Source organism: Tyto alba, unplaced genomic scaffold (genome assembly GCF_018691265.1).
Source record: "Tyto alba isolate M040663 unplaced genomic scaffold, T.alba_DEE_v4.0 Super-Scaffold_23, whole genome shotgun sequence".
NCBI lineage: Eukaryota > Metazoa > Chordata > Aves > Strigiformes > Tytonidae > Tyto > Tyto alba.
Window position 1 is genome coordinate 19,045,381 of NW_024881297.1, and position 23,753 is coordinate 19,069,133.

General features: G+C 42.4%; 1 protein-coding gene across 1 annotated transcript in view; it reads right to left on the bottom strand.

Moving 5' to 3' along the window:
- FGF2 (fibroblast growth factor 2) overlaps positions 1-8,779 on the bottom strand; it is a 30,226-nt gene extending 21,447 nt beyond the window's left edge. Inside the window, exon 1 of the mRNA XM_042797172.1 lies at positions 8,312-8,779. Within this exon, the coding sequence (XP_042653106.1) occupies positions 8,312-8,495 (184 nt within the window). The 5' untranslated portion in view covers positions 8,496-8,779. The remainder of the gene's footprint in view (positions 1-8,311) is intronic.
- Positions 8,780-23,753: the final 14,974 nt, after the last annotated feature.

Here is a 23,753-nt window from a genome sequence, read left to right on the forward strand (position 1 = left end):
CTGCCAATTCAGCAAACCAATCTGTCCCTTTGCTGAACTGGGTGCTGGAGGTGGTGCCAATGACAGCACAGCTGAGGCAGGGGGAAGGAAAAAGGAGGGACCATCCCTCCAAGCAGCAGAGACTTGTTAGATCAGCTGAAGTATCTGACCGAAGGATCCCTTGGCCAGTCACCACTCACAACATAACAGGTGATGCTAAAGCACGGCATTGCAGGGTTGGAGGGGGAGGCAAAAAGGGGACAGGTGGATAGAAATTAAACACTTGAGTATTTGTTTCTCAGTAGCCAGAAACACCAAGGAGTCTGAAAAAAAAAAAAAAAATGGTGCTGGTCCCAAGAGGTGCTACAGACATGTCCCCAAAAGAGGTGTATCAAGTGCAGACTGAGATTCTGTGATGCCTATACACTGGAGCATGTTAAAGACATCCTTTATCAGCAAAAATAACCCCAGAGCTACATCACCACAGAACGGCAACAGAACATCTAATAAAACTCATCGGAACAGTAAAAGTTTGCAGATAGACATCTGGCATCTACATCTCAGGCACCAGCCTGAGAGTAGAAAGGAAAGAGCCCAGAAACAGATTGCAAATATTTTCAAGCTGTATCACAGCTGTAATCTATCCTTGATTTTACAAAACACAACACCATGCAGTATTTCATAGCCAGGAGTATCAGGATTTTGTGACTTGCACATTCCAGCTGAAACCTAACAATTGCTGGTTTATGAGATCTGCTAAAGTCTCATCACAAGGTAAGGGACAAGCTAACAGGCTCCACAATAGAAGGACATAATTTCACCACATTGCCAGAACAAATGGCTATGCGGCCTAGTTCCTACTTCACCCTTTCCTAGTACCCTTAAATATCTTTCTCCTTTGAATCACTGAAGCAATGTGGTTTCAAGCTCTAAAAGTCAAACATGAGTGATAGGTTCATTTAGGATCACTTGACCAGAAGTGTACCATGACAGTTTGTGCAAGACGACCTCCACCCAACTTTGTAGACATCATCTCATTTATATTCTCCAACGATCATATCAAGCTCCAGTCAAAATCTGGCCCTACCCTGAACAAACAAAAAACTACGTAAGATAATAATCCTGAAATGCCACCAGTGCTCCACAGTCACCCTTTAAATATTTTGAGAAGTCAGGAAGCAGCAGAAGAGGCAGATGAGAACTCAAGTTTACCAATATATTGTCACAAAACACACTACCAAAAATGACTGATGAGAGAGTTGCTTTGTTTTGAAATGCATGGTCTTAAACACATACTAATAAAAGTAAAGGCTATTAATTCTCCATCAGAATTGAAATACAATCTCATTACCAACTTTTAGGCTTAAAAAATCATGCCATAAACATTTCAAATACCACCTGGCATACATATTCAATCCACAGATTTCATATAAGTATGTGCTTTTTTCAGTAACAGTAACTTTAGCATTCTCAAGATAATATTTATTTCAAAACTCGATTGGATTAAGGCTACATAGACCGTTTAGTTTTTACTAGATAATTGCACTAAACATGCTGCCACTGACCATCAGAAAGCTCCATTGTTTTTAGGGTAATTAACCGGTTTAGTACAATTGATCACTTCTCAAATATTTCGAAAGAACATACAGCCACTGATCCCACAACAATACTCCCAAGAGTGCTAAAAAACATAATAATTAAAATACAAATTTCAGTCTTCTTTGGGTCACATCGGAAGATATGGATGGACTCACTGATTTAGTTCAAACAATTTTGAAAAAATGGGGAAATATCAGAAAAATGTTTTTCTGGGGAATAAAAGGAAGAAAAAGGTAAAAAAAAATATTAAGCTTGTAGAAAAACTTTCAAAGAAACTCTTGTAGCATGTTTCACTTTGGTGTGTTAAGAGCTCTAAGTATACAGAAACCACTGAATAATTATTTTTTAAAACCGCTTGCCATATATGTAATCCAAGGGGCTTGGGAGAAGCTTACAGAAACAAAACGTGAATGAAAAGATTATGAATTAAAATTCAGGTTGAGACATAGATTCATTAAATGGCAATTAAACAGAATTCTGCCCAAAAAAATGCAATGAAAGAGGTCTGTCTTCTAGAAAATATGATAGGTGTACATATTCTGTGGAAATGGAATACGAGGAGAGAGCATTTTTCTGGGATCTACAAGCATTTTCTGAACCCTGTGACTGTTAATTCTGCTGCCAAAACCCGTGCTACACCTCTTCTTGCCCATTCAACTGTCTGTGCACTTGGCTCTTCTCTTGCTTTCATTGCAAAAAACAGAACTTGAACCTGCTTTTATTACAGAAACTGAATCTGAACTGTTTAAAAATCTTTAGTAATATACACCAAACACATTAAAAAAAAAAAAGAGAGAGAGAGAGAAACCGAAGCCCACAGGTTTTAACTAACTGCAATTTCGTCTCTTCATCTACTATGTCAAAAGAAATCATATCTTAAAAAGTTACTAACATAGTTCACCTTCTGTAAAATGTTTTAAAATATATCTCCATCACAGGATAAACTTTTTCTTAGAACCACCTGCACAAATTTCAAGCATTTATTAGCCAAATAAATACCATTAGCAGCCACCTGATCTCCTTTTCTTGACAAGCAATTCAGGAATACATGGCTCCATTTTATCAAGACGACAAACGTCGCACAGTCTTCGTTCTGACTTCACTAAATGTCATACATGCGTCACTGCCGTTTTTACCAAAAGTTCTAACCTACCCGCATAAGAGGGTCACAAAGACAGTTTTTCCAAGAATCTGCACTTATGTGACTATCTCCATAATTTCTCTGTCAAACTACTGTATGTTATCTGTTTTTATCTTACTCACTCTGCTATGGCTGTGCAACGGCTAAGCTGAAGTTACACTATTTTTTCTGTAAACAAGAATATGTCAGTACATACAAGCGCTCCTGATTTCTAAAGCCTGTGAGAAGATTTAGGGGCTAAATCCTGTCCTCTAGTGTACCTGTGGATGGCGGGGCCCTGGGAACCTGCCACGCTCCTCCAACTGCCCTTTCCAAATCAGGTAGAAAACAGCTGGGAGAGACAGGACAGTTCACTGCCCACCAGAGACATTTGCCTTGCTCCATCTTTAGAGTGTACCCGCTACTCGGTCACACACCTTCAGCATGGGTATGACTCACTAAAATCCCAGTAAAAGGATTTGCAGACACAACAACAGATGAGAGAGCATCCTCCCCTGAACAGCACCGTCCCTCAGCGTGCTCAGCCAATACAGGTGGTCTGTCCCTCATGTCATTAATTTACCCCGCAGGACCATGCAGAAAACAGTATGACACTATTTCTATGACAACATAAACGAAAGGTGGCAAAGGAAGCATATTCTCAGCTTCTTTGCATGGGGGCTCTCTGCTACCTCATTCCCTAAAACAGCTACATCTGAGAGCCGGGAGAAATTTCTGTGTTGACTGCGTCACAAAGCATTAGTTATTTGGCAAACCAGTTAAGGTCTGTGCAACAGATCAAAAGTAATGCAAAAAGAGTCTGTTTTCAGAAGGACTTGGGTAGAAGCAATATATTCAGATGTTTAGGGCCAGGTTATTTTAAAAAATGTCAATCTCACCTAGTACTGAGATTTGGAACAGGGAGCCCTGTCAGCAGCTCTGGCCACATCCGTGGGACACAGAAATGGGAGAGAACTTCTGAGTCCCAGATAACTTATGCACCTATAAAAAACTAAGCACCAGGTACTGAACCTTCATACTAAAAACACTTCTTGACATTTGCTCAAATTTTTCTTTCTGAGGATCACAGTGTTCCTCCATTCACGTAAAGACTAGTCAGATTTCTATCTTGTTGACTAAGCTAGTATGCTCCAAATGTCTGAATATACTCCAGTATAGTCTTATCAAAACATGTGCAGCATAACCATTTAAATATGTTTTGCATGATACAAGTAAAAATCAAAACATTAGCAACTATTTATGAAAGGAACTTTCTTAAGAATAAATTTTCCTGGACAAGTATTACCCTATTTTATATTTTCTTGAGATATTTCTGGAAGAGTAGCCAGCTACTGAGCAGGAAGGAGGTATTTCAGACATCTGCAGTACTGATAAAAGCTCATGTTGCTGACTCCTTTCCCAGTGACAGGCTGAAGCATTGTCACCCCATTAACGAGTGGACAAGAACCGCTCTGATTCCTTGGACACCTTGGTTTATGCTCAAAGCTGTTTGAGAAATTATGGAAATATATAAATGCCAACCTTTCGTCTGTGAGGGAAACTGTGAAGGGAACCAGCTGTGCTATTAGACATTTTCTAAAATGTATGGATAAGCACTTCCTTTCCATTCCCCTTGCTTTTCCCCTTTACTGGCACTGTAGCCTCTTTGAGGCAAACACCTCTGGAGAGTTTCTAAAAGCTTTTCCAAAAAGACTGCGTTCTTTGTATGTTTTCCAGGGCATAAATCAAAAGTTGTTGATCAACAATAACGGCAAAAAAAGGCAGACATGGGTTTTAGTTTGCTTTAAACAACAAAACTCTAAGTGCCTTCTGTTCCCTGTTTGTCTGAAATGTACCTCTTCAAGGGAAAAAAAACTCAACAGAAGTCCCTAGGGTGTGACCAAAGGGGCACTTCACTGAAGTCACTGTACAACACACATCAGATGTGGCAATATCGACCACTTAAGACGTATTGTCCTGTTTTTCAGCTGTGTGAATCATACATTTCCAATCCTCCAGCACACAGGACGTCAACTTCCATTCCCAACTTCACTAATGACACAATTATGAATAAACCAAGGTGAATGGGGTGAGTGTAAAACAGTCAAAACTCTCAAGGCCATGACATAAACCAGGCCGTATACTTCGAACAAGACGTCCCTTAGTACAAGAGTCAGGAAGGGGGGAACAATAAAAGACATGGATCATGGAAATCTGTTTACAGTATTACACTTTGGTCTGAAACATAAGGAGAGTCATTTGCTTTCTAAAGGAAGAACTTTATTAAAAGTGAAAATGAGGATGTGCTAATCAAATGCTATTTTCTATAATTAATTCAAAAGAACAGCAGCTGCCACAAGACTCTCTCCTAACTGTCCTTTAATTAGATTTCTGAACCAAATTCTCTGCAGCCATTTTCTTTCTTTCCTCAAAACCACTTTACAAAACCTTTTACTTAACTAAGAAAAACACCATGAGTTACTTGGTGTATATTTTCTTTGTTAATTTCTTTTTTAAAGTCTTCTCACATTGTCAAAGATTTATTGCCATCTGCTGTGCCAACGTGACCTGCCAGGCATACCACAAGATTTCACAGGGACTTCCACAGAGCAGCATTCACCAGGTCAGAGTTCAGCATCGCGCAGATTCGTACCGAATGACGTACTTACAACAAAGATGCTAAGGATGTGACCCATGTAATGCCGTAGCAATTTGCCTCGCTGACACTTCAAGCACTGATTTCTCTACTTCTCAGAACTACAGTTCTTCCAGGAAAAAAAAAAAAAAAAAAAAAACAAAAACACAGAAAATAAGCCAACCGAACAAAGAGCTATCTGATAATGAGAAAAGGAGAGTGTGACAGCAAGGGACAAGGGAGCAGCTCTGGCACAGTGGCACTCCTGTGCCCAGGTGCACTTGCTGGAAGTGAATCCCAGCAGCCCTTCAGCTGTATCACGTTTACAAATGGCTCTTTCTAAACTAAGTGATTTTCTGCCGATGGCCAGAGTGCGCCAAGCTGATGGGTACCTGAGGAGCTCCTGGGCAGCTGACTTCCTACAGCACAGGGCAGAGGCCACACCAATCATTTATAATTCACATTTTCCTTTACCTGTTGCCACCTTTCACTCAAGAGGAAAAAGGGTAGGAAAAGAGAGGGGCTTCAGAGAGACAAGTGCCAAAGGAAAGGGGAAAGAATACTAGTGAACTGATAGTACTGAAGAGGCAGAGAAGAAAAAGCACAGAGACAAAATGAAGAGCCAGAAAGAAATAACAGCAAAAATGAAGCTACAGAGCAAAACAGAGAAACCTGAAAGGGAAAGAGTAAGGCAGCACCACCAACAGCAGAAAGATTTTCGAATATAATTCACTACTAGAAAAGCAGCATGAAAAGTCGGTTAAAAAATTTCTAGCATTGGTAAGGCTTAACAGGAAGGGAAAACACACATCAGACAGACTCAGGAACATCAAACTAGTACTAGTCTTCCTGGTAGAATAATAAAAAAAGGTGGGAGGAGGGTAGATGAGGGGGAGCTTGATGAGGAAAAAGATGACAGTGACAAATACCACCACCACCCTGGGTAGCTCGGCCCAGCCAGGTGAGCACAGAACAACACGCACCATTACTGGCATTTTTCACCAGAAAAAGCCAAGTACTGAATGAGGCACGAACCTGAGAGCCGTGGCAATGACTGAGGACCCGGCTTCAGCCCTGTACGTTCGTCCTCGACTCAACATCACCTCCCTCTGCACCAAATTTCCAGCATATTTTCACAGCTACTTCTAGGGGTGAGATGAGGTGTTTGATAAACTAATGAGGCTTATTTACCGTAAGAATTCCCACATTTCCCAAATACAAAAGGCTAAAGCAAACAATGTATTACTGCACGCTTTCTGGCACAGACTTGATCCAGTGCAGTAACTGACTGCTAAGTGTAAAAACCAAGCCATTTATCTATATGGTAAATTAATGCTTTGCTTTAGGCATCAACATTTGAAAAGTCCACATGAAATAATCTACTGCACTGTACTGGCAATAAACATACTTTGTTACTACAACCACAATATCAACTACACTTCCCTTCAAATCAGTATCTGAGAAAGAGAGAAATGTAAACGCATAGGACCAAGTCTGAAAGCTTCCCATAGCTTTTCCTAAGAATACTAGTTAGATGATAACTTTCCCAAAATATACTATTCCACATATATCTGCAGCCCATCACACGTACAATATTTCTATCAAAGAGTCACAAAATATCTGCAGACTGAAGCCCAACTCGGCAGTACTGTTATTTGGGAACAGTCTGTTACAGTATTTCTTTGGAGTAGTTGGAAAAGCTTTTTTGCAAATGGTGAATATCCAAAGCGGGAAGTAATATTAAGAACCTCTGGTCTGTCTCCTCACTTCCTTCTCCTTTTCATCCTCCGACTTCAGTCCCATCTGTGCATCTATCACTCAGAGCACAGGTGCAAAACAGACCAAGAATCACCATAAGACGTTTCACCTGCTCTTTATGCCAAGTGCCTGCAGGCAGGCCGTCAGGCCAAGGTTCACACACCATACAGTTACAAATTTTCTCAAACCTGGAATCTCATTGAGACTATCTATCTGACAGCTACACAGCAACTCCTTGTACCCATTTTGACGGAAACACCTCACAGGCATTTAAAAAACTTGCTGCTACACCGACAAAACCTCCATACCGAATACTTTCAAAATATTCTGAGGTCTGCAAAAAGGCATTTTATTTTAGGGTCAAAGAACAGCTGGCATTTCTAACACCAATTGCAGCATGGGCACCTGGCATCGCAGACAGACCCTCAGACTGCGCTGACCACCCGACCCATGGGCTCTGTTCCCAGCACAGGAGCCTCTTTCTCCCTCAAAAGATCAGGGGTACAAGGAGTTATCAGGGGGCAAACTTGCTTCTGCTGGAATCCATAGGGTTTTGTTTGTATGTATTTTATCCGTTCTTAATTAAGTTTAAAACAAATAAAAATACCACAATATGGAACACTGTAAGCCAAAAAGGTGTTTTGACAGTACGTTGTTCTAAACTCTGCTTTCTTGATTTACACCTCTGTTCCTAAGAGTACTCCTATTTATGAGGACTTACCCACACCGGGGGAAAAAAAAAAAAAAAAAAAAAAAAAAAAAACACACCTTCTTTCTACCTGTATGGAACTAACATATTTAGCACCGCTGCACAGAGCGGTCGAGTGCCATTACACCCGTTTAAGAGCCGTGCAAACAAACTCAAGACACTTTCAAGCACGTAAGCAAACCTCGGTGCGCCTTGATAAGCTCTGGCCCGCAGCAGGTTGAACGGGGAGACGCCAGCGAGAGTCTGCGCCGGGGCATCCCACCGGTGCCGCGGTGGGACCCGGCCGTGGGGCCCGGCCGTGGGACCCACCGGCTCCGACACACGCCTGGCCGTGCAGAGGAACGAGCCATCCGTCCGCACAGCCACACGTGTGTTTCTGACCGCGTGTCCGCGCCTTTACACACGCTTTCCGAGCAACGCTCGCTGCCGATGCTTCGGGAGGGCGGGAGGGAGGCGGAGGCGCCGGCCCCTCTCGGCAGCCCCGCTGCCCCCGGCCCGCCGGGACACTCACTGTGGGGATCGCTCTTCTCCCGGACGCCGTCCACCCTGCCGTCGGGGTTGATGCGCAGGAAGAAGCCGCCGTTCTTGCAGTAGAGCCGTTTGGGGTCCTTGAAGTGCCCGGGGGGGAAGGCGCCGCTACCCCCGTCGTCGGGCAGCGCCGGCAGCGTGGTGATGCTCCCCGCCGCCGCCGCCATGCGCCGGGCCCTGGCGGCGCCCCGCCGGCCCGGGCCCCCGCCGCCCCCCGCCGCCAGCCCCGGGCGGCCTCGCCCCCCCCTGCCGCGGCCGTCCAGCCTCGCTTCGCCGCCGCCCTGCCCCGAAGCCCTGCGCGGCCGGCCCCGCTGCGGCCGACGGCCCGGTCCGGTCCGGTCCGGTCCTTGCCCCTCCGCGGGAGCTGCGCAACGGCGCTGCCGGAGGGCGGGCGGGCAGAGCCGAGCGGAGCGGAGCGGAGCGGGGCAGAGCCTCAGCGCGCACGCCGGGGAAGGGCTCCCCGGAGGCACCGGGCTGCCCCCGCCGCCGCCGCCCCGCCCCCGCCCGCCCCGGGGGCCGCTCCCTGCGCCGCGGCCGGCGGGGGAAGCGGTGGCGGAGCGGCACTTGGCGGCCCCGGGGGAACGGGCCGGGCCGGGCCGGGGGGAGCCCGGCCGGAACCGCGGGGCTTCGTTCCCCGAGAGCGGGGCAGAGCTGGGCCGGGCATCGCCGCCCGCCGCCGGTCGTTCCGGCTGCGCTGGGAACGGGATGCAAACAACGTGCGAGCTTCAAGGTCGGACATCTCCTCATGAATCAAGTAACTGGAGAGTTACTTTAAACCAGAGGAAGTTATGTGGCTTCAGTCTTAGATTCAATTGTTTAAATCGCGTGTGGTGACCTGTTAAAGTCTACGTGGCAACCATTTTGCTTCTGTGCGTTTACGGGTGAGAAACTAGTTCTGTTCCCATTCAGCAGCAGCAAACTGATCAACTGGTATCTGCAAAAGGCGACGTGAAAATTCTGCCACCGGCCTTGTAACAACACTACTAGTATTTCTAAAATAAGTAGGTAGTTTACAAAGCATCAAATGCATTTTGTACTTAAGGCTGACAACAAAACAGGATGAAGAGGTTTGTTTCCAAATCCATGGTTTGTGCCCCCAATCTCCTGTCTAGCAGCAGGCTGCTGATGCCTGTACCCGGGGAAGCTCTCCAAAGGCAGCACAAGCTGCCTGGGACAATCCCACCAGGGACAGCTAACGCTCATCTTTCCATTTCACAGAGCCAACATATGGCAAGTCACGCAAATAAATGCCAGAGGACACGCTGTCCAGCGTATGCAATTTGTAATATTCTTTTTGCTAGCATGTATATAAAAGGAGTTTTGCTGCCAGTCAAGTTCCCTTCCCAACTCTTGACTCCTCACAAGCCATAAATCGTAATTCTTTACCAGACTCAGTGACAATGCCGCTGCTCCCTCGCTCCAGGGGCTGAATCACGACGAACACAACAGGCAGAACAGGGCCTGGCCTGGCCCAGGGCAGGCGCAGGTTCACCCCTGCACCCCTTCCCAGCGCCACGGCCAAGTGTCACACACGCCTGACATACTTCTCTACGCACGGGGATTCCAGCCCCACCGCTCATGAGCTTCCCCAACCCTCACACATTCTCCAGCCTCTCACCACCCGGCCACTTATGACACTTTCTCCTATTTCTCCTGGAAATCCCACTGTTACCGCTGTACCTGAGAGTTTTGGACAGTCGCAGCCAACGGGTAAGACCCTCTTCATTTCCTTTTGCTATTCTTCTGCAACAGAAGCTGCATTCAGGGTGTTTTGTGTCCTTGCACCATGGAGTCTTCCAAAGTCCTTGCTGCTTTCTTAGAAGGTAGATGAAGGGAAGATGAAGGCAGATTCAGGAAGATAAAGGGAACAGGTGAAAATGTCATTCTTGAACCCATAAGAAGTTTATTTTAAAAACAAACTAGCCAAAAAGAAAAGGGAAAAAAAAAAACCAAAAACAAAAACACCCACATACGCACCAAAAACCCAAAAAGCTTTTCTGAATACTAAACGTCTGTAGTTTCACTCAACCATTTCTGTAAGTCTGTCTTCCCCTACACACACAGCCAGCCGTTCACAGCTCTCACATCTCAAACCCTGAGCGCTGCCCTGGGAAATTGCGTTTCAGCACCTCACAGGCCAGCGCTCCATCTTCTGGGAAGAGGGATACAGCCGGCAGGGCAGGAGCAAGCCCCTGCACCCCGGGAGCACCCCGCACAAGTGCAGCCTTGGCCGGCTGGAAGCCCTGTCACAGAGCTGTCTGCAGCTTAAGCACCATGTTTCACTGGATGGGGCCCTGATATTTTTCAGTCTTCTGAGCCCTGGCCCCCACGATGGGGCCCAACCCAGTGGTGGCAGGGTAGGTAAGGTAATCAGCTCAAAGTCCGTATCAAATGATCCTTTAAAAAACTTGTGCAGTGCTAGGTGGCTACCAGTAAAATTATGGGACTTGAGAGCTCTTTTAAAACCTTGTCATTGGGGCTTGTATCTGTGGGGCCTAAAAATAAAAACCAACAGAGCTAAAATGGAAGATCCCTAAACTATCTGCACTCACCTCAAGATCTGCCTTTTTTTTTAATTATATTTTCCCTTCTCTTCTTCAAATGGAAAATATACCAGTTTTTATTTTCTCCATTCTGCTTTCTTCTGCACGCTAACCTCTTAATATGGTCATTAATATTTCTCTTAACATTGACTAAAGCAATTTTGGCAGTAGCATTTTCCTTTCCTGGGGCCTCGACCACATTATCCCTATCACCACCATCCCTCAATTCAGGTCTTGTGCATGATTACACCCATGCAGCCACTTCCCCTTCACCCAAACCATTAATTATCTCTGCTTCCAACCCTTTTCATAAGCCTTCTCTTGGCCTGCATAAAACGTATTCCATGTTAAAATGCCTTAAACATACCTTCTTTCTACTTCAATAATAAATCTTGGAGACCTATTCCCTAAGCCATTCCATTTATCTAAATTACCTATCTTTTTGCATTTGTCTTGCATTGTTTTGTAACCAGCTAGATTGTTTAATAGAATCACAGAATATCTCAAGTTGGAAGGGACCCATAAGGATCACTGAGTCCAACTCCCTTTTCCTCACAGGAACAGCTTACCTCTTAGGAGAGAAAAATCTGTTTTATCCAGTGCTGCTCTCATACTTAGGGATCATACTGAACACGAGGCACTTTCTAAACAAGACAGACACTTAATTCCAACAGTAGATAACTGTGGACCATCTGTATGTTCAAACATTGCCTTTATTCAATATATAATGCTTGAATTTCTAGATACCCTCAGGAGCATACTCGGTACATCTGGGGAAAAAAAAAAAATACAAAACCAAAAAAACAAGAACACCAAACCCAAACCTAAATTATATTGTTAATCTGGTTCCAAAAAAAAACTGGAAAAATGCCAGGGTAATTTTGTAGATATTTCAAATTAGGAGTAACAAACTCTATCAACTCCATCAGTTTTTAATCCAAAGTGCAAGAATCCAGCCAACAACCTTCCCAGGCTTTCCAGCAGTTACTACTACAAATCCTGCCATACAACCACCCCAGAAAATTTCAATCCTCTTTCATAGAAGTTGCTTTTAGAGGGGTTTCAGCCATATGTCCTTGACAGTTTGTTAGAACTATGTCTCCACAGTGTGTTTAGTGACAAAGGTACCATGAAGATGGTATTTGAAAAGCATGCTAAATTCATCTGCAGAAGACCCGATTTACTAAAAAATAAAAACAAAAAAAGCCCTTGCTTTTGAAAAGCAATTAAAACTACAGGAAAGCAAAGACACAGGAACACCTCAGCTCACTGATCTTCCCACCATTAAGACTTATCAGCAGGTGGTTTGCATCTCTACAGCAGCAGGAAATGCTTCTGACTCTCAGAAATCTAACATTACCCCCAGGCCTCCAGTCCGTCACAGCACTTCTGGATTCTCTGGGTTTCTTGGCTTCCTAATCCCTCTCTTTGGTGCATATCCAAGTAACGATTAGCCAAAAAGAGATGGATAAGCTGTGTCTCTTCTGAAGTTTTTCCTGTGTTGTCTAGCACTCAGCTAGCAGTGGAAAAAAACATCCCTCTTGCTTTACCAGCACGTACCCAAGCTGAATGCCTCCCACTCAGATGTTCACTTGTCAAAGGCAACGTCCTCTGCAGAGTTCAAAACTCGTGGCCAAATCTTCTGTAAGCGTCTTTGACTTCAGTGTTACGCTAGCACACCGTCTGGCCCTCGGTTTACGGGAACACAGGAGCTGCCAGGCAGCGGGTAACACCCCACTGGGGAGTGCCACGGCTTGGTGGGAGCAGGGAGCAGCCTCCACATTGCCTGGCCTCACGCAGTTAGGGTAAGCCTCATGCTCTCCAAATCATCAATATGAATCAATGTCATACCACACACCCTCTCCTGAATCTTAAGAATGCAGTGATAAGAAACCTTATATACAGCCAAGATTTAGCTAGACTTCTCTGACAGTGGGTTGCAGTTCTTCTAATTCAGTTTTACTAGGTTAATCCTTAGCATTAAGGAAGGCTCTTTCTTCCTCCAAATAACCCCGCGGGAAGATGGGCTTGCAAAGTGACCTGAAAGTAATTTGTAGTTCTGGTATTTTGTGAAGACCAGATTTGTACTATGATTAGAAAGGAGAAAGAGCGTTCTCTCTCTCTCTCTCTCTCTCTTTTTCTTCTAACTTTCTGGATGTTACAATTCTCTGCTCCAGATGCGTCCCCCATCTTAGAGAAATAAATCATAAAATAGACATGATGTAGATGGCCCTTGAATAAAGCCCTTAAATAAACCTCAGTGCTCCCTCCAGTTGGAAGGTAACCTTAATGTGAGAGAGCGGCTTTCGTGCAGGCAGAGCAGGCAGCCATCTGGGTAGATGAAATACGGTAGGTGTCTTAATCTTTTAGTGAATTATTTATGTTTGAAATAACACTTCTGAGAAAAAAATACTGCTTAACTTTAAATCTATTTCTTTCCTTCAAAGACTGAGCACGAGTTTAAGAATTCAGTAGCAATTTATTCCCCAGAATTCTTGGCTCTTTCACCCTCAACAGCTGATATTTATATTCCGGATCAATATTCATATGCGCATGCAGGAGCTTAAATGAATGTTTCAGCTGCTTTGTATGATGGAAGCATCAGTCACAAATCTATCTATAAGAGACTGAATTTTTCTTTAAATATTAGTTGCCATAGAAAGCAGTCTCATTTTTTGCTCACCAACTTTTGTAAGTGCAGTTTATGAGATAAAATTTCTCTATGTTAAGTATATATGCATATGATTAAGTGCCTGAGAAAGTCTTCTTGGATGGCCACTTTTTTAAAAAAATCTGTAACAGCTTTCATTTACCTTTCTGATGACTTTATGACACTTCCTCAAGATTTATTTTTTTAAAAACAAAAGCTTATTTCTTCCCTCTTCATCTTTTTTTCTGGTACAAATAGTAGAAAGAAATCACATAAACAATAGAAAAAAATCTCCTCCCTATTATAAACCTCTTACCGTCTCCATTCCAGTTCTGAAGAGTACTTTATGCCTGTAAAGCACCAGTGGACATTTGTTTATGTCTTTTTAAAGTAAAATTTTCTAAATATATGCTTAATCCAAATATGACTACAGATGGCCAAAACTTTGTTTTGGGTTGTCTTTACAAATGGTTGATGTTAGAAACATAACAGCCCAGGACGGCTGAAGATAAGAGAACTAACAGTCCTGTGAGGCTTAAATTGGAAGTAAATCAAATTTGCTATGGTCCAAAATGATTGCACTTGGAAAAAGAACTGAACTGTCTAGAAGCAGTGACAGCTGTTGCATATACAAGAGATACAGTAGTGACCTCAACTTATGAGAAACAAGAAATAGTGTTCTAAGTACAAATATTTATGGAGGTTAGAGTTCAGAATTAGTAAAATCACCGCTTTCCCTCCCTCTAATGTATATACAAACACATACACACACACTCTTTCTCTGTATCCACATTATATAGGGTCATACATATAAATTAGCAAATTTATTTCAGGTGAAGAAAATAAAAAATGTCAATAAGAAGATTGTCTTTTTTTCATTAATATCATCAATTTTAAAAAACACTCTGAAATCAAACATCATGAACTCAAAGAATTTTAGTTAATATTGGATTTTAAATAAATCCAAATTTATTGAGGTAAGAGATTCCTTAGTGGGAGCAATCATAAAACCACACCTCTTTCTCGCAGCACTGCATTCTAACGGTAAGATCACGATTTCGGTATTTCTCTCTCCTGATCCCATGGCACTGTAAGGGCAGTGGCCAAAAAGGTCAGTGGCCCAGCTGTGCTTCCTAGCTCCAGCAGAGCGATGGCTGAGCTGCCCCAGTGTGGGCTCGGTGTCAAGGCAATTTAAAGACCTTTATGTTAGGTCAGTGGTGCTACCAGTTGTTCCAAAGTAACTTATCCCCTGCTTAGGACTCAAGACACATTTCAGTTTCCTTATATCACTACAGGGTAAAGCAGTTGCTGTTCCACTGAGTGTGTTTGGACACACATTAGGAGATTATAGGGAGATCTTTTTCCCTGTAGCAGGGGGAAAAGCAGTGCTAGTGAGGCAGATACAAAAACATAACCAATGTCTGTCTTTGTTCATATTGTTGTCATTTAAGAAACCCAATAACCCATTTGAACTGAGCACATACAAACATTTAAGAAGTGGATCTTCACATAAACACAGAATGGTTGAGGTTGGAAGGCATCTTTGGAGATCATCTGCTCCACCCCCCCAGCCTCCAGCAGGGCCACCCAGAGCCAGTTGAAACAAGTCTACTTGCAACAGTTCTAACAATTTTAACTCTAAACATTTCCACATCAACTACGCACCATTCCAGGTCAAAATTTGCCTCTCACTGTGTTCACTGCCTAGCAAGTGATCAGACAATTGCGGAAGATCTGTTGCAGATTCTTCTTTATCCTCTTTTAAATTAGGTTCTTGTCTAGTAAGAGTCATAAGATTCATAACTTCCATAGGGGCTAATTCTGGAGAATGCTAAATTATTCACAGGACTGCAATTAGAAATTAAAATATAGGTAGAGGTGAGGAGAATACTCTTTCTGTTCACTGGTATGTTACAGTACAAGGGCAAACTAACTTCATGGAGGAATATAGCAAAGACAGACTATTCCCAAGGAACAGGAGTTACCACATCATGCAGCTTTCATCATTTCACATTTAAGGGCAAGGAGAGATGAGATCAGCTAGACGTTACAAATAATAATAATAAAAAGGTTATTTTACTACATCATGAATTTAATTTCTACCAGTTGCTCAATCAAAATCTTGCTCTGCATTATTTCTGTAGAATATATTAGGTGGTAGGTAGAAAATATCAAGAATAAAAAAACAAAACTAAAACCCTCTCTTGGTAACAATCTGTACTGATAGTATTCCAGAAGGAGTGTCACAACAACTCTCCCGTTTGTTTTCTCTTTGTTTCAGGACTGTTTCCATGGATCCCCAAACCTAGGCCCCACTGAAGGGCTCCCCAGAGCATAACGCCTTGTAGCGGCAGGTCACAGACCAAGCATCACATGCAGAACACAAACAGAATTCCAGTAGCACAGTCAACACATCAAACCTCTGACAAATACAGTTTACTCTTCAGGGTATCAGCACACTAGTATTTGAGAAAGGAGACAGGCCCTGGAACACTATTATGCAGTCCCCTGTGCTGTATTAACTTTTAGTTCTAGGGAGGGAGAACTATCCCAAATGAGTTTGAGGCAGCATTTAGTGCTGGGGTGGATATAGTTATTATTGCTCCACCACACCCCAATGCATCCATCCATTGCTTAGGTGAAATGCTTTCTGCAATTTTCCCCTTTCTCAGATATGAAATCATTCCTATACGTCTTTTAAGTTTACTATTACTGCATATGAACCTACGCCTCCTACAATATCTGAAGTTACAAGTACTGTAAGAGCAACTTAAGCCAACTGGCTCTTGTGAAATCTTGTTTGCTTCTTGGAGAGATGCTTAGTGCATTTCTTCGTGGTAGTTTAAAAAACTGTAATCTGCTGTCTGCATGCCAAACCAGAATTTGTTATCTGCCAAAAAATTACTTTCCCAACACCATGCAGGCTATTATCTCAAACCTGACCTGCAATAATTAACTTCCAAGCATCTGGGAGGTTAAATTGCTCAGTGATCTGTCTTTTTCTATGAAAAAGCAATACTCATTATGGGAGAATCGCTCTTTAGTTTACATTCATTTTTCCCCTCAGGAAAAATTAGAGAATAAATGCCTGCATAACCACTTTGTTACACTCTCATTAGTTTTATCAGATGAAGTCTTCCACCAAGCACTTGATGGAAATTTTGTGACAATATCTCCATCTTTGAAAGTAACCCAAAGAGTGAAAAGGATTTGTATGTTGCTATACAGTCCTTATCACAGTGATAGCAAATTGATGTGCAAATGGATTTTGCTTTTTCACCACTAATCAAATATCTATGTAATGATACTACTACTTACAGACATGACAGCAGGTAATCCAGAAAGTGGTAGGAGAAGGATCTGCTCATACCTTACTGGCTGCATGTTAATCTTCTCTGTGAAGCTCTACTACCTAACCAAAGAACCACCAGAAAATACTCAAGAGGAAGTTTGCTCTGACATGAATGTGACCAGCTACTGACTTCTGCCCTGTTCAACTGCAGCCATGACTTCCAGCCATTTCATACTTCAGATGGCGTTTGGGGAAACTTCTCTACAGACCCCTGTAATGCTACAACGACATTCAAGAAAAGATAGATGTACCTTAAAGAGAACATTGAAGGTGCAAACTCCAAGCAACGGAGACTTAAGGGTGAAAAGCAAGAGTTACAGGTGCCAGTGGTCTGCTAATGTTTTTCATCTGCCCTAATCTAAAACTCACAAGTTCTCTACTGATACCCTAAGGGGGCTACCGACTAATAACTGAGAGAAAGCTGGACCCACCAGCTTTGCCACAGGCCACAATTATTCCGTGACATTAACAGTAAAAGGTTGTCCCCCTTGACATCAAGTGGCAGTAGCTGGGGTCAATGTCTGCATGTTATCAGTGGATTTCAGTTTTCTGACAGCAGACAAAGGGAAAAGCAGTGTAATGCTCCCCAGACCCAGGAATGAAAACCAGGAAGACACTGAAATAGGCACAGACTCATCTTCCTTTCTCTTGTCTGCCCCACCCTCCACCCCCAGCTTGTCTCGTCTCCTCACCCTTTGTCCCCACCCTGTTCCTTTCCCTTCCCCTGATGTCAGGCACAGGTTTCTGGCCTGTTTCTAAATCTTTCCCCAGCTCCTCATGCCAAGCTCTGTTCTCTGGACTACTTTTCCTTTGTATCTCACTATGGCTCCTAGCCATGTGCTCCGTAGCTGGGTTTCCTTTCCCCACTTCTTAATCCCTGCCTTTTTTCTTTGAAGTTCAAAGTCCGTGTTCTCATTCCCCAGCCAATCCTCATAACCCTGTAGCTTGGCTTTTCCATACACTTTTTCATTTTCCTTTCTCCTAGCACTTTCCCTCCTACCAGTAGTTCCCAACTCCCCGTTTCTCCCTCCCAGCAGGGTGGTAGCCTCCAGTCCCATCAGATTGCCCATCACCATCATGTTGGCATGCTTGCCTGTGTACAACAGGTAATGCTGGACAATCTCCAGCCAGCTCTGCTGGGAGCCCTGCTCCTCAGGCCACCTCTCAGCCCTTGCTTCCTGGCACAAACCAGCCCAGGGGACCCAACACCACCCCACACTGTCACATCACTTCGGACCCTGCTCTCCCCAGAATATAAAGGAGGGGGCAGAGGAAAAGGGAGGCGGTTTTGCCCTACTTGGTACCTCCCTTTCAACCATTCTCCAGCCCTTCGGTATAGAGGTTCTAATTGAGGCTGTTCTGAATCATCTGGACAAGTTTGATGGTTATTACAAAATTCGTCACAAGGCTTCCTCTAAAATTTTGTGGAACTAGACAAAATTTTAACTGATCGGTTTCAAGCGCACATAAATTCCTTTCTGACAAAAAGGTTGAAAAACTGAAACTATTTTTAAAACTCATACAACTCTTGTCACAAAACTCTTACTACAAAACTCTTAATTCTTCTCTAAAGAAGATCATTATTGCATAGATTGCCTCAGCAACTGCAACCAATCACAAACCCTTACATCATCTAGGAGTGCTTCACTGTGGGGAAAAATAACAAAAATATGTGGCTAACTGTATCGCCATACTTATTAAGGCCTTTCATTCTGACTAATTGCACACCTTGAGTCATTTCACTGAAGTGAACAAGTAACTTGTAAAAACAACAAAAAACTCAGTAAGCAAATAATGGTAAAATCCTTTCCCTCCAAGACCAGCAAGTCAAATTAATTGCAATTATATTAATGAATTAAATGAAATCAAGGTGGCCAGCTAGCACTTTTAGTGCATGTTTGTGGGCATATATCATACACACAACGATGCATATAATTAAGCGCTCAGAAATCTGTTTTGTAAAATTCACTGGGCTTCCTTGCCAAGATGAATGCTGGATTTTAGCTGTTGTTTCCATTCATAATTGAATTGCCATTTTTCAGACAGAATAATATGAGAGTTTTCATATTGACATGACAGCAGTTTATGAATCAATTTATGGGCTTTGTCATCTAATGATTCATTCATTTTAAAAAGACCAAATTAATATCGATGATTCCTTTCATTGGGTTACATATCACATTTTATGTCAGTTGCTCCTAATACGAAGTTGGGCTTTTATTAATTTCTTCCCCATTGTTGCATTTCCTACTGTTGTTCTTGGAATACAAACAAATAAGGAGACTCACCTCAGAGGTATTAGCCTTTTCTTATGACATCAGTGTGTAGGCTGTGCAAAATCAAGGCATCAGTTAGTCACTCGCACCATCTGTGTGGGCCTGGAGAAAGCAAGATGTAATCTGTCATCTGGTGAGCTTTGTACAAAACAGCAACAATCCGAATTCAGCTGCGCAGATGAAATGGATCCCTTGAGGAGCTTCAGTCTGTCAGAGCGTACGCTTGTGGGTATCAGCTGCTGGGGGTCAGCTCTTCATAACTCAACCAGGGAAAACTTTGTTTGTCCAGACAAGAATTGGGAGGGTGGTAGCAGTTTCAGAGACAAGAGTTTGCTAGCCAAACTGCAGTGGTATAAAGTAGCACTTTAAAATTTCACAGCCAACATCCTTCCTCGTTTTTACTGACGTAAGAAAATTTGCTTTGGGATGATTTGAATACAAGAAAGGAGAAAGTGATGAAATCATTCCTTTTAGGATTTTACTTCCCACAGGAGTAAACCCATTGTCTTCCCTGGCCTCTCTAAAGCTACCACAATGTTGTTGCTCAAAGCAGGGAAGGCAGGGGTCTTGCAAAGGAAAAGGCTGAATGCACAGTCAGCAGGTCTACCAGTCTCCCTGCCATAGCAGCGTGGAGAAGGAAGAACAGGACCTGCACAGGATATAGCCTCAGGCTACCTCACCTATTTGGCTGGAATTTATAAACACTCTACTTTTTACTCACACCCTTCAAATAGCACCTGTTCACTGACTTCTTTGGCAGTCATCTATAGATTTTATTTTTAGTGCATACAGATGACAATTACATGAAGGTACAGCGATATTTTTTCCTGTGGCACTTGCATGCTCCCAAGGAAAGCATACAGAACGGCCATACATCACATTACTTCAGCTTGCACTGAACAGAATCCCTGTAATACATGTTTTCACTAAGTAGGTGTCTTGTCACAATCCCTACCATTACAGATATTGTAAGATGACACTAATGCCATGGCAAATACTTCATTTTTATAAAGGATACCTGTGGAGATGACTTTCAAGGACATTTACTTATTCCAACCTCCTTTTTGCAGTGGTACCAAGTAGCCTAAAAGGCTGAGCAATGGTTCTCCTTTCTTCCTTATATACTGCTCACTACTTTTGGGGATTTTATTTTTTTTTTTTTAAACATAAAGAACTCTTATACTTATTTTCAGAATAAGTATACAATCTTATGCACAAATGTATTATTGAGCATAGTTGTTTTAGGGAACATTGGGTGTTTTCCTAGTGGGTAGTTTCACCACAGAGACGCAGATGAGCATACATACTTTCCCCAGCTGTGGCTCTGGAATGGAGAACAGCAGAGAACTGTGATCTTTAGCAAACAAAAGACTCTGAAATTCTGAGGGAGGAGGAATGCAGCCTGTCTTCTCAACCCAACAGTCACCAGAAGGGAAAGAACAAGTATTAGACAGTTAAAAAAAAAAAAAAAAAAAAAAAAAAAAAAAAGGTGAACCTGCGGTTAGGAAAGCCAGGAAAGCCAGAAAAGCTTTTTCTGTAGGCACTAGAGCTAACCCTTTTCATGTTTTACTGCATCGAATGGTGTGTGATTTCTAGAAGTCATCTCCATGCTCCATAAGGGCAAACAGATGAGTATCATATACAAGTATCATAAAAAGCTCTCAGGAGCTAGGGGTAGGAGAGCTGGAAGTATATATGGGAAGAAGTGGAAAATGCAATATAAGGAGTGAGTTACTGCCAATGCATGGTTTATCCAGAGCCTGTAACAGACACCGGTTAATCATCTAACAAAATCTGTGACTTTATTAAACAAATAGTTCAACTATTATTTTGAACTAACTTGAGTCCATGTTTAATGCAGCCCAACCAGTGTCACATGATTGGCAGACATACACAATTAGTCAGTGTTTTCATGAGTCAATTGTACCTATTTGGTAGCTCTTTTCAAGTTTAGGGGATAATTGCAATTAAATTCACTTCATTGAAGTTCTTAGCTCGGTGATGAGGCTGTTTAAATCAAACCTTTTATGACATTCTTCCTTATAATCTCACCTTCCATTCCCTAAGCATAACTTTCTAGAAAATTAATATTTTAGGGTATCTCCATTTTGCTTACTATTTTTAAACAGCTGATTCCCAGACAATGTCTTCCATGCTCTCCAAGTGCCGTACCAATAAAGCATCTCAGCACTCTAAAACTGGAGTCAATTCAGACCTCAATCCAAATTCCTTAAAAATCTATTGGACTCTTTCAACTGATCATGGTAGCCATTGGTTTTAAGACATGTGAGTTCCCAGCAAGTTCTCGCTAGAAGTCCTGGCCCTGTGCATCACATACATGAAACTGCTTGGGTCTAGAGATGCAGTAAGGACAACTGAGTAAAGATGTAACAGAAATAGTGATGAAGTGATTTGTGTTTAAAAAAAAAAAAACAAACCTGTGTAATTTGTAGCTTTATCCAGTTGTTTTTTAAGCAATTGTATTTAGCAGATGGAAGTAATTTTTCTGAAGAGTAAGAAAAAAAGGTCCCTGAACTTTAATGAAGGGGCAAGCAAAGGCTTTTGGGCTGCCACATGTCTGAGACACAACACCAAACTCCCAGTGGTCTAGGAAAAAAGCTGCAGCATGTGTGTTACTATATCACACGTTAGGAGGTGACAGAGGTGAATAGTTTTGGTTGTTAAAATTGGTAAAGCAGGCTACCTTTGTTCTTCCATTCACATACGAAATAGATCAGCACTGAATTATCTCTATTTTTATTTCAGTCTCTTTACGTCAACTATGTGTACTGTCTTTAAAAAAAAAGATTAGCATGTATTATGATGTTTGGATTACTACCATGTGGCATAATTGAGAACACAATTACATTACCTCTCAGACATAAGTCTTTTTTCCAGGGTGGTTACATGCAAGAAAGGCAAATCATGCTGTAAGCAGTGAGATGAAAAGACTGGAACAAACTGTATGCAGTTAGCTTAGTAAACTACATGGAATTGGCCAGAATTCAGATGTGGTACAAATGAGTATAAACAAAGGAGTTGCATTTGCTTACCTCATGTCTGAATTTGATCTATTGATCTTGGCATATGAAAAACAGTGGTACTGGGAGTAATTTAGCTGTAATTTCTACTCTGTTGCAGTTAACTCAACTGTCACTGAATTCAGCCTGCAGAATGATGAAACTCAGAATGGTTAAGGGTTTCCCCACTTTTAAAAGCTTTATCTTCAATATATTACAAAGCAGAGGCAAGGCACAGAGGTCTGATCCTAATCACCTTTAAAAGAAAAAACAAATATCAGAAGTCCTTTGATAAGAAACTGCAGTGGAATTGGGATTAAGATTCAAGACCACAAGAGAAAAATCGTGTGTAATGAAGTAACACTGTACTGTTCCAGACCAGCATAAGGAAATTCTACCGTAGTGTGCTTCTGGTGTTTTAAGACAGACCAATCAAAACTTGTTGAAAAAAAATCCTTACAAATGCGTAGGAATATAAAACAGCATTGAGGAATGAGCACAACTCAGAGGAGGGTTACACATAGCAAACAAGTGATGTTCATGTTGTAATGCGTGAGACATGCTTTCTTTCACTGGAACACGTTTTATGATTTTCACACCAATCTATTCTCCCAAGAAATTACTCCATCTTCACTGGCCATAAAGTATAATCTCACAACATTACTGTTTTAAGGCAAATAATTTGTCAGGAAGAAGAAAAGAATAACTGTTCTTAGACATAGGACCTGTTGCTAGCTCTTTCCCAGGATGCAGCTGCCACTTGCATGGCAGTTGTACCACTCTATAGGTTAGGGTAAAGATACATCACTAACAACTCTCTTTTTTACCTCCCTTTGGTGCACTGTTGCCCTTGTTAATCTTATTTGTGACTCCAGGGAATACAGCCACAGCCCATGGAAAGCAGAAGCAAGCAAAAGTCTTTTGGTACACCCAATTCCCTCCCCAAGACAGACAGGCATCATTTTTTCAGATGAGACACAACCCGGCACTCCACAAAACAAAAACAAAAAATTTAAAGTGTATGACACAATGGAGGAAAGAAGTTAGAACTGAGGGTAAATTCCAAATAGCCTGGCAAGTTTTCCTGGATTGTCTCTTATGTAACCCCCAAAATTCTGTCTCATGACAGCCTGCTGGGAGCAGAGGGGAGTGGGTATGGAGCTCATTGACAATATCAAGCACATGTGCACATACACACACAGCCACTACACACACAAGGCAACAGGAATTAGCTAGTCCACTGCAAATGTCAGCCAATTTATGTAATATCCTTTTACTCAGCATTTCTTATTCACTAGAGAGTGAAAAATCTCAATAAACAGTCTCTGAAGAATTGAAAGTGGCGGAAGTCAGTTGGGTTCATAGTCTTTCTCCAGTCACTGCTGTTGTTGGCTGCTTAACAGTCTATACATTACTTCAATTAAATAACCAGTGAACAAGCAGGCATTTCTTTCATAAGAATCACTAATGCAATTGGTGTTAACAAGTTCTAATTGTTATTAAGAGCAGCTGTCATTTTAAGTTGACTAAGCACAACAGCACTGGGCTGCTGCTGTTTGTGTTGTCCCATGAGGCGTACAGAAG